The sequence below is a fragment of the Neopsephotus bourkii genome, unplaced genomic scaffold (genome assembly GCF_033783945.1).
Source record: "Neopsephotus bourkii isolate Nb327-2 ecotype Australia unplaced genomic scaffold, CSIRO-AGI_Nbou_v1 NB_1292, whole genome shotgun sequence".
Classification (NCBI taxonomy): domain Eukaryota; kingdom Metazoa; phylum Chordata; class Aves; order Psittaciformes; family Psittacidae; genus Neopsephotus; species Neopsephotus bourkii.
Window position 1 is genome coordinate 5,618,385 of NW_026901776.1, and position 11,719 is coordinate 5,630,103.

An 11,719-nucleotide genomic window follows, 5' to 3' on the forward strand; every position below is an offset into this window, starting at 1 on the left:
TAAAATAGAAGGGGAAAAGGAAAAAAAACCACAAAAACAATAAACCCTAAGTGATGCCCAATACAATTGCTCACCAAATGCTGACTGATGCCCAACCCAATCTGAGCAGTGATCTGGGCCTTCCAGGTGACTTCCCCCAGTTCACATACTGGACATGATGCGTTGTGGTACAGAATACCCCTTTGGCTAGTTCAGGTCAGGTATCCTGTCTCTGTTCCCTCTTGGCTTTCCCTGCCCCTCCTCACTGGCAGACCATGAGAGACTGAAAAATCCTTGATCAGGATAAGTGCTGCTGAGCAACAACTAAAACATCGGTGTGGTATCAGCGTTGCTCTCTGACTAAAGTCAAAGCACAGCATTGCACCAGCTACTAGAAAGGAAAAAACTCCCAAACTGTTACAGATGAACCCACGACGCTTGTCCAAACAAATTAAAAACTTAATCCTTATGAATGCTAGTGACAAGATATCAGTGCCTACTGACTTGAACTCCTTTGGGGTTCTTTTACTTACAAGCTGAGGCAAGAGAAAACCAACTCTGAACACAGACATACCATGAAGTTTAAACTCTCTTCGAACATTTATGTTGAAATAGACCATTTACTTGGTTCATCATAAAAAAAGCCAGCAAACAACTCCGAAGACAATAACCACAATGGCCTTTCAAGTCAGCACAGTGCTTACTCTGCCAATTCCTGTTTGCATCACCAAGTGCATGGAAACCAAGGTTTTCCTAGTTTAGTTTGGCATAGGCTACCAGAAAGCACACCTCTATCCAGTATGGGCTGGTCAAGGAAAACAGAAATAAGCCATACCTAATACAAACTTGTTTTGCAGGGCATGTTTAAGATCATGTAGTACTGTTATTCACACACTCTCAATTTGATTTTACTCCTGTGATTTGGAATAGCCTGCTAAAAATTTTTGTGTTTTGTCTGTATCAGCATGCCACTGACCAGAGATTTGACTTATCAAATGCCTTAATAAAGAGTGGTACTGTATCTAATGAGCACTTTAGGAGCCAGAAAATGCAGGTCAGCTGTCAATGATAAACCAATGTTAAGCACCCTAATGTGAGACATCTCAATTGGCATGCTATGCAAGAAAGACATACATACACTTCTGTTTATTTTCATTCCAGGAACGTATGGATTGATTCCCCACAGAACTGGCCAGCACCTTCAGAATTCACGCACAAGTAGGAGTAAAACAGGAGAGTGGATCCACACCTTGTCCTGCAAATTGTCCATGCTTGGGATAGCATGTTATTCCTGTTATGTTTCAGCTGCTCCTTTTGTACCTAGGAATCCGTCTGTCCTACATTCAAAGTCATGGAAAACGATGCCATTTTTCTTTCAAGTTGTCCTTAATCTTCTTCTTCCCCCTGCTGGCCAAAATCAATTTCTCAAGAGGTCAGGAAGCTACGGGGTTGAATTAACCCAGCAGGAGAAAACTTTCTTCCAAACACAAATCAGTGTAGTATTTTTCACAATACAACAGAGGTACTTTAAGAAAAAAACAAACACAAACCCAACAAAAAAATCCCCAAACCAATCTATGACAGCAGTGCAAGAGGCGATACTTTTATTTACACAGTATGCCTTCATCTCATTTTTGTAACTGTTTTCAATAGCCACCACATATGAAGCTGTTAGTCCATAGAAGCAATGGCATGCAACATACCATTTGTAACTTTTTATGAAAGCATACATATAGATGAAGGTCAGCAAGTAAAAAAAATGGTTATTTAAACCTGTGGACTACTACCATCGATGGTCATAACACTGTTTCAGTTTGGAAGCTCTGCTGTAAAGCTTTCCATATTCAGCACTGCTGCTAAGTATGGGGAGGAACAATTGAGCAAACAGATTTCATTGTTAGCTTGCTGTCAGACAGATGCTCCACAGGTCCATCCACATCTGAAGTCTATTAAGATGCTACACAGATCGATGCAGCACTAACATGAACTTCCCCACACCAAGAATTCTAAAGAAGAAGGTATGATGATAATTTTGTGCAAGTTTTTCATACTGAACTCAGCTGCAGAAACCTCTTAAGGAACTTGCTTTAAAAATTTTTATTTAGAACAGCACATTATGGATGAAGAACACATGGCAATTTAAACACTACCACCACCGTAAAGCCCATCTTCCCCTCTCCCTCTCACCCCTGTTCTCAGCTTTGTCAAGTGAGTAGGAAGCAGTGAGCTTTCCACTGGGACCTCACTTTCCCTCCCGTAACAAAGTTGTTTTCTTATAGTTAGATGTGTTCACATCTTAGAACGCCACGTGTGAATGTGCAGAACTGCACAGCCAGTCCCACTTGCTCCAAAATGCTAATTAGCATCATATAATTAGGTGATATATTTGCAATAGAATGTAATGCATTCTGTTGCAAATAGAATTTTGCAAATTCTACATGCATGAATGTAGTGCATGTTGTAGTGCAATTTTGTCATGGTTTAAACCCAGACGGCAACTCAGTACCACACAGTCTCTCGCTCACCCCCCTACCCTTTTCCCCCCAAGGTGGGATGGGAGAGAAGAATCAGAAGAATGCAAAACCTTACACGTTGAGATACAAACAGTTTAATAAAGTACAATATAATACTACTAATAATAATGTCAAGGGAAATAACAAGGGGACAGAATATAAAACTAAAAGGGGAAATAAAAAAAAACACAATAAACCCTAAGTGATGCACAGTACAATTGTTCACCACCCTCTGAATGATACCCAACCCAACCAGAACAGTGATCAGTCCCTTCCAGGTGACTCCCCCCAGTTTATATGCTGGGCATGACATACTGTGGTATGGAATACCCCTTTGGCTAGTTTGGGTCAGGTGCCCTGTCTCTGCTGCCTCCCAGCCTTTTATGCCCCTCCTCACTGGCATGAGACTGAAAAGTCCTTGATCAGGGTAAGTGCTACTGAGGAACAACTAAAACATTGGTGTGCTTTTAGCCTTGTTCCCAGACTAAAGGCAAAGCACAGCTCTGCACCAGGTACTAGAAAAAACAAAACAAAACACAAACAGAACACCATCCCCCACCAACCACAACAAAGCAAACAAACAAAAAAGAAGCAAAACAAACGAACAAACAAACCCCCACAAACCTGTTACAGCTGAAATCAGGAAAACTTTCCCAAGCAGAACCTAAGCAGTACATATCCCATAGCTGAAGAAAATGGAGGAGCGACTGCTTTCAGCTGAAACAATTACTGCCCCATAGAAATAAGCCAAGAAAGCATTATTTCTTCTAAACCCTCTTCATATACATTACATTAACACTCCACAAAGAATAGTAGCTCACTCTTTCTCGGTTGGGGCTGCAGCTGATACTGCCTCCACTCCTGAGCACAGAGGAGCCAGCTAATCCTGTTCAAGGATATCCTCTGACCACAAAAGCTGGTTTGCATTCTGGATCCCCCTCAGCTGACTTCAGCCTTTCCTTCCCAGGGCTGACTTCCATAGCGAGATCTCACAGATACAAATTTGTTAATCATAGCAATGGGGGCTCTACTTTTGTAGTCAATCCCCCCACCCTGATCCAGGACACCATGCACCATACTGGATGTTTTGTTGATGTTCTGCTCTCAGGTACCAAGCACTTCGGGATAAACACCCAATTAATAACCTCATCCTCATGCAGCCTCTTTAAATGCTTTCAGATGTAACAATTTTGAACACATCCTTCAAAAATCACGTTTCTCATTACCCTTTCAGACAGGGTCATCTTAACTATGGAGCAGGATGAGTGAGGATTTCCAGGACATCCACGTGTAATCAAACCCAGCTCTGCAGAAAGAGAGCAATTTTCAGGAAATGGGAAGCTGAAATGCTAAACAGTTTATATAAAACCCAGCAAATCTCTTTTGGGCTGAGACGGTAAGCAGAAAGAAAGCAGGTAGGAGGACTTGACAACAGAATCCCTGGAGAACCGCAGGAACACAATGAAGAACTGCTGCGATTCAAACTCTAATCCCTGGCCCAGCTGCGTCCTTGAAGCTATGCAGGTTAAAACTACATGTTAAAATTCAGACTTGGTTCAAGTAGTATGACTGAGGAAACAAGCCTCTGTTACAAGTTTGAAATAGCAGGTGACATTCAAGTTTGGCCTAAAATACAGGAAGATTTTAAGTCTGTACCTATATACACCTAAGTCTATACACATACCCTCTTGGTCCCCATTTGTTTCCTCTTGAGTTTCTGTGGAACCTCCTACATGGCACAAAAAAATTAGCTGCCAAGCAACAAGTAACAGCTTCCCGATGGCAAGTCTTGCTGAGCAGGGAGAATTCCCACTCTCAAATGCCCTAAGTAAACAGTGCAAGAGAGTTCTATATGAAGAGACATAACGTTCTTTTCTTGTTTAAGGAAAACAAAACACACTTCCCAAAACCCCAGCCTATGCAGCAACAACCACTTCCCCCCCGGACACACACGGTAATAGCTGCAATTTAACTTGTCAGAAGCACAGTCAACATAACTAGTTACAACATGATTCAGTTTGGTTTTTTTCATGCAGTGCAAGTGCCTCAGCAACCATCCCACACCTCCTCAATAAGCAATACCCAAAGGGCTGCCCAAAAGCAACTGGAGCAACATGCTTTTGGACAGACAAGTAGTACTGGCTGAACTAGTCACACAGACTTACCAGGGTGTAGTCTAACAAAATTATGCACTGAATTTTTATGTGAAAAAAAAACCAAAACAAAATTAAAAAACAAATGAAAAAAACCACCACACAGCCAAACACAGCACCTATGCCTTTTAAATTATGAAAAAAAGTTAAAATAATTCCATCTCCAGCAAGTTGGGAAGCGTTACCACAAAGCTTCACCATTTTCATGTCTCTGCACGTGTTTACATCTATACCTTTGGTATGATTTTGCTTGCTTTCTGTAAACACAGCACTACTAGACCATTGGAAAAAAACTGCAACTGCAAGCTATCGACACTGGATGAAGATTTAAGACCACTTTTGTAATGGACACAACAGTTATGTTTGCAACATTAAACTTGGAAGGAAAGCAAATCATCATCTATTGTCTTGGAACTGCCTATCCACAGTTTGAAGCCCAGCTACTTATCTCACAATCTGCCTCTGCCTCTTCCTGTGTTACCCTCTTCCCCGTATTTTTCTTCCCTTTCAATTTTTGCCTCATATCTTGTTTATTAATTTGTAGAGAAGAAACTGCACTTATTATAGCCAAGTGTAATACTTCTTAATATCAGTTTAGGATCCTAAATCCATTCCTATTTGTTTTAGCAGTATTCTTTCCTTCCCTCTGAACTATCCCCTACAACAGCCCCTTGTTCATCTAAGCTTGTTCACCTGCACTTTTCTAATGATCTTTATTCCCAAAGCTGGTAAAAGAACATCACTTAGTAACAGCTCAGAAAACAAAAAATGCATCCCATCTACACCAGCAGAGTTCTGCCCCAAAGCCCAACAAAACTTATTTCCAAACGTATGTGCTATCAAGCCATTATTACAAGTCTCTGTCTTTTCTTGGGAGGGCAAAGGGAGCACCAGCCCTCCCTCCAATACAGTGGTCTTCTTCTATTCTTTCTCTGCAAATACTAGAGTTTTAAATAGGCAGAGGCCATTCCATACTACTGCCTTGTAACTTTTCACTACTACTAAAGAAAGGGGCTTTTGAAGAAAATACAGTAGCTCACCTTGGTCTACAAGAAATGAAACAAACCTCTTTATTTCTACACCCACACCCCATTGCCTGCCTTCTGAGCATGCAAAATGCCCCAGACATCCTGTATTCTCTCAGGGAAATTAGAAATTCCGGAACAAAAACCACCACAAGAACACTCCAAGAGACCGGAATCTGTTCGTGTGCTCTCAAGTGGACGAGGCGCAGGGTCTGGTGCGAGGCAGAGCAGAGGCTGGCTCTACGGCTGCTGCCTTCAGCCGCCAAGCCACAGCGATGCGCGCCTCTAGAGCTGGACAGGCAACAACCGGGGACCGATCCAGCCCCAGCCACACTTCAACACCAGTTTGCCAGCGAGAGGTGCCGCTGCCCCGGTGCAGGCAGCCAGGCCGGGCCGGAGCCCAGCACGGCAAGCAGGCGCGCTCGGCTGCCCGAACCGCACGCTATTGCCACCGCGTGCTGGGCACCCCGTCCCCGGCTCCACCCGCCCTCCAGGCCTCCCGAGCCAGTCTCCGCCGGTGGCCGGACCCGGCAGGCGCCCAGACCCCTACCCGCTCGCCGGGCCCCGGAGAGCCACGACGCCCCCTCGCCTGCCATGTGCCGGCTGCGCCGGCGGGGGCGGGGCCCGCAGCCCCTCCCCGCACCCGGTAGCGGACCCGGCCGCGGCCCCGGCGGCGGAAAGTGCTGATTCAGCCCCCGCCCCCCACCCCCGGCGGCGCTGCGGGTCGCGGCGCCGGTACCTGAGGCTGTGTACCAGCTGCCGGCGTGGCTGGCCTCCCGGCAGAGCACCCGGTTGGACATCTTGGTGCCGGAGCCGCCTATGGTGTTCGGGGGAGGCGGTGGGGGACGGGCCCGGCCGCGGCGGCGGCGCTGCTCCCCCTCCTCCCCCGGCACGGCCCGGGCCCCGCGGGCGGAGGCGGCGCTGCCGGCGGCGCCTCCGGGCGGGCGGGCTGACGGCGAGCGGGAGGGGGGCGCGCGGAGGCGGCGTGCGGAGCGGCGTGGGCCGGGACCGCGGTGCCGGGCTCGGCCGCAGGCGGTGGCCCCGCGGGGGGCGGCGCGGGCCGGGGGTGCGGGGACAAAGCCTGAGGCCGCCGCCAACTCCGCGCTGGCTGGTGGGGGGGACGCGAAGAGAAGGAGGCCGCGGCAGCAGCTGGGTTTGGCCCGGCCCGGCTCCCGTGGACTAGAGGCCGCACAGGAGCCGCTCCCCCATTGGGCACGAAAGGAAAAGCCTCGCCGCCATTGGCCACCCTCCTCGCTGATCCCGCCCACCTCTTTGACAAGCCCGAAATGGAGCGGCACCGCCTCGTGGGGGACGGGGACCAGAAGGCGGGGTTCGGAGACGGAGTCCTGTTCCGATTGGCTGGCTGCGTTGCCGTGGGAATCGCTTCTGGCCGCGCTGATTGGCGGGGCTGTGTCTCCGTGGTGGAAGGGAAGATTACGAGAGCAGGTCAGACAAGGGAAGGTATGGCGGGGGGGAAAGCTCAAGCTCCGCCCCGGCCCCGTGTCCCCCAGCCCCGGCATGGTGGAGGGGGCGGTGGAGGTGGCGGTGGCGGTGGCGGTGGCGGTTCAGGGAGCGCCTGAGGCCAGCGGGAGTCCCCCATGGGAGCCCCCCGCCTGCGTGGCTGGGCGCGGAGCTCCGCTGCCCCGCTCTCCATCGGGGCAGGAGGTGAAGGGGTCGGTGTTGTCGAGAGCGAAGCGGTGCTCTCTGGTGCCGGGGGTTTCCCCCTTGCTGTGAGGAGAGTACTGTGCAGCCTCCTCGGCTTCCCCCAGGCTCGGCTGGGACTGTAGGACCAGGTCCGATTTCGAGGGACGGAGCACGTTTCCCAAAGGCAGGGGTAGAGAGAATAGGGAGTGCGCTGGGCGGAAGGTCCTTGCTTTCCAGCTAGCACAGTTCCTTTCCGGCACCTCACGTATGTCGTCGGTACCGTGTCCTGCAGCGAGGGCTGCGGGAGTGCCTTTGTGTGGAAGTCTCCAATTCCTATCCTTCACTTTTTAATCAGCTTGGTGAATTTCTCCGTGGTGCTGCCACGGAGAAATCAAGCACAGCTCAAAATAGCTAATAAAGCAGAAGTGGGAAGGAGAGCATAACCAGTACAAAAGGGACGAAGGGAAGAGCAATTTTAGCTACCGATGTATGAGATGCACCCAGGAGAGACGGAGGCCTCAGCAGGAGCAATGAGAGATTGCAGCCATGAAAGTATTAAGGCAGAATGATGCTTTGTGAGCTGGAAGATACTAGGGCTAGGCCAGGAAACACATTCCCCTTTTCCTCCTTAGAGATTTTATTCTTCATAAAGTCCTCCAGCCAGTTATAAATGCATGCAAAATACAGAGCTTGTGTGTGTGAGTGGTTTAGTTGAGTTATGTGGGTTTGTTGTGTTTTTTTAAGCAAAGGAGATGAGAGGGACAAAGGCATTGTTTGCAGTATGTCTTGAAGATCAAAAAGGCTCGTGCTGTAGAGGTGCGGCTGATGTCACTTTTATCAGTCAGGACCCTCCTCTGCACCCATGACACTGGCCTCCCAGTGCAGCTGGGGGGCAACAAGGACTAGGATCTTCAAGTAATAATATTTGTAATGGGTTGCCATGCGGAAATGGAGCCTGACTACCCCAGAAAATGCCTAACGTAGCCTTCACTGCTCTATCTATCCTTATATTATTCCATTGTTCTTCTACAAATAGTGTGTTGGAAAAGGTTAACATGGATTATAACGCTGCCTTGACTGGAAGAACTATTTGTCAATAAAGCCTGACTGCTGTAACATAAAACTATATTGGCAGTTGTGATACCCATTTGTAACTCTCAAGTCTTTTACAGTACAGATCTTCGGTACTGGGAATAGTTCCGGAATTTGCTGCTCATTCCTCAACAAAGTTAACTAAAGGCAGCAGATGATAAATTTTACTCCTTGGAGAAAAACAAACGTTGTGATTATGGACTTACAGAAAGGTCAAGCAACATACAGCTCAAGTTTTAGATGAACCAGTGTCCCACAATCCACCAGGAAGAGTTAGAGGAGGCTGCTAGAGAAAACATCTTAGGGGAACTGGAGGTTAAAACAGTTTTTAGTTATCTGGTATTCCTCTCTACCATTTAGAGGAAGAGCTTTCACATAATAGAAATCAAGGCAGCAGAAACAGAAAAGCAGGCTGCTTTTCAATTAAATAGAATATTGTGGTGCTTGGTGCTGGGCTTCTTCATGCTCAGGATGTGGAAGATTCTAGCCACAGGCTGAAAAACTAGGCTGAGCTTTCAGTTGAATGCTGTGAAGCGTGGGATACGTTGGGAGATCCTCCCACATTGTCTGTAGAGGGAGAAGTAAGAGGAGCTCTTACCTGTTCAGACCTACTATGTCAGTCTGGTTTTTTTCTCTGATGTGCAACGGAGGCAGGGAACTCAAGCTAAGGCTTGACTAAGAATATTGTGTTACATAATTAGTACAGTGGTAAGAATAAATCAGACTTGAACTCTGTGAAGCATGGTAGGCACAGGGATTCTTCTCATGTGTTTCCAACCTACTGGTTTCAGCTGCTTGTATCTCTCAGAATTTTTCATGTTTTTCATTTGTTTGAAAGCAGATGCTTCATTTCTAGAAAGTCTGATGAGGAGAGAGAAGTTCTTCAGCTCAGACCACATTTAAAATAGTGACAGCACTTCAGAAAAGAAAATGGATAGCTCAAAAGCCTGTACTCATTTTGGAGAATGTCCTTGATAAATCAGAGATTAAAAAAAAAACCAAAATAAATTTGGCAAGTCAAACAGTATTTTTTGGGTGGTAACAAGCTTCAGAGTATGAAGATAGAGGACCCTTTGATCAGAATTGCTTTTACTGTCTTCTCTTACTACACCCTTCAAGGTAAAAGATAATGTTCTCTGTGGAATCATTTAAAAAGGCAGACTTCAAAATACTGCATGAGTCATATGTAATGCTTTCACAGTTAATGAATAGTAGTGTCTGGTTACTGGATCTAGTCTTTGGAAGGTGTGCTGTGGTGTTGATCGGGTTTTCTGTTTTATTTTCTGCTTAGCTTTACTGTCCTTTAGAGCATATACTGATTCCTTACCTAGGTTACCTAGGGTAGTGTGGAGAAAACTGAAAAATAATTGTTAAAGAATCAAGAGACAATGGCTTTCAGCTACTTAGCAGTAGCCTGTCATACATCTGAAGCTGCCATTTTCAATTATTTCTTCAAGCTTTTATTCTACATCTATTAATAATTTGTAGCCCCTTCCATCTGTTCATTTTATTGATGAGTTCCTCATTTTTATAAATGTGAAATCACTTGGGTTTTACTTTGTACTTCAAAATGAAATACATTTCTCTTGAAGGCCTTGGAACTGGTGTTTGCTAAGGAAAAGAATACTTCTTTCTGGATTAAATTGGGATAACAAGCATCTGTCAAGTCTTTTCAGAGAATTTTCATTGTTTTATAGTGGAGAATGTTTAAAACCAGTAAATACTTTGAAAATTTGGACTTTATCATTACTTCCCTAACTTGGACAACTGGATTATTCAGATACGATCCGATTATTCAGATAGTACCTTACCATCTTCTTCCTGTTACAGAGTATTCGCTATGCAGCAGATCCCAATTGGTGAAGCCAATGTAACAGGTCGAGTACGGTTGCATTTTTCTTGTTGACTTGTCATGCCTTTGCAAGAATCACAAAGATTAATTCCTTAGAGCTGCTGAGTTCACTGCTGCTAGTAATATTTCAACTTACTTTCTTGCAGGAAGCTGTCCAGAAAAGCTGCTGTATTACATCTAACATCATCACTGTGTGAACATGGCTTTTCCGTTCTCTCCAACTAGCCTAGATGGGAAGACAACACCAGGTACCAAACAGTGGCACCAGCAGCTGAGTAGGTGGGTTGCTGCTTGCAGGGACAGCTCACCGTAAGACTGGTACCAATGCTTTGAGATTCTAGGTTGGTGCAAGAGCTGTGCAGAAAGCTGGAGGGGTTACAAGCATTGTGCAGCTGCTTGATGGGTGTTACTATAAGATGAGAAATCTGATTGTATGCTGAATTCAGGTATGACAATACAGTGTAAGGAAACCGCTCTGTCTAGGGAAGAGTGATAGGTGATCTGCTTTTTTTTTGTATGGTCTTGCACAAATTTTCAACATAGAAATTGGGAAGCAGCGTAGATAGTTGGGATTGGGGGCCCCCCCCCCATTTAACAATTCTTACAATCTTGCGATGTTGCCACCTATGGGTGAAACCTTGGAACGCTGCTTCAGCAATAAAAACATCACTACCAAGTCTTTATGGTGTCTCCTTTCTTCACTGAACTGTTGTTACTCACTCCAGAAAGTCAAAACACTGTTAAGATCATTTCGGTGTCTTTTTGAAGTGTCAGTGTTTGATGGAGAGCATGTTCACCACAATGCAATAGAATTAGCAATTGCATTCTGCAATTTCCGTAAGTTTTCCAAAATAGAACTTTTTAAGACTTGGTTTTAGGTTTGCAGGTCTCTTCAAATTTTGTTTTTGTTCCCCAGTCTTACTGCTCTTGGACTGCACTAATTCAATGTTTCCCTCCTAGCAATGTAAAATACTGAGAGCCTTCCTACTAGGAGTAACAGCCAGATCTCATCCCAGCCCCTAGCACAGTTGAAAAATACTTTCCTCTGAAGGATCTATCTTCTGGCTGCTCTTACATACATGTATCTAAGCTTTTAAAGAAGAAAAGCCATGTTAAAACAAAAGTCTTCATGTTTACCACAGGAAATTCATCTAGATGTCAGAGAACAAAGGGAAAATACTATTTGTGCAGTGGGCCACGTAACTGCCAATACAGCATGTATTTTTTAGTCATTGTAGGAACAAGTCAAATGAGAGACTTAATGTCTCTCTTATTCTGAATTCATACATAATTGGGAAAGAAAAAAAAAGCAAAAAAAAAGCAAGCAGCCTTCAACATCCCAGAGAAAAAAAATCTCCAGCCCTTGCAGCAAAGATTTTCTAGGTTTTAACTGCCTGCCTTGTTAAAGCAATTAGGTAAGAAGCACAAAATGGAGACGGGAATGGCACGATGGCAATATTG

General features: G+C 45.7%; 1 protein-coding gene and 1 long non-coding RNA gene across 4 annotated transcripts in view; one reads left to right on the top strand and one right to left on the bottom strand.

Moving 5' to 3' along the window:
* MEMO1 (mediator of cell motility 1) overlaps nucleotides 1-6,609 on the bottom strand; it is a 30,256-nt gene extending 23,647 nt beyond the window's left edge. The window contains exons 1-2 of one of the 2 annotated variants that reach the window (XM_061365811.1): nucleotides 4,306-4,371; nucleotides 4,177-4,264 (exon numbers count right to left, since the gene is read on the bottom strand). In XM_061365811.1, coding sequence (XP_061221795.1) covers nucleotides 4,177-4,264; nucleotides 4,306-4,356 — 139 coding nt within the window. In that variant the 5' untranslated portion in view covers nucleotides 4,357-4,371. Of the gene's footprint in view, nucleotides 1-4,176; nucleotides 4,265-4,305; nucleotides 4,372-6,409 lie in introns of those variants that run through there. The other variant, XM_061365809.1, reaches the window with a different exon arrangement.
* Nucleotides 6,610-7,009: 400 nt separating this feature from the next.
* LOC133218924 (uncharacterized) lies at nucleotides 7,010-10,937 on the top strand. Of its 2 annotated transcripts, none has more exons than XR_009727303.1 (2): nucleotides 7,010-7,116; nucleotides 10,405-10,937. It is a non-coding gene; the product is annotated as an uncharacterized LOC133218924 (long non-coding RNA). The 2 variants fall into 2 exon arrangements; XR_009727302.1 differs by lacking the exon at nucleotides 7,010-7,116 and adding an exon at nucleotides 7,350-10,283.
* The last annotated feature ends 782 nt before the right edge of the window (nucleotides 10,938-11,719 follow it).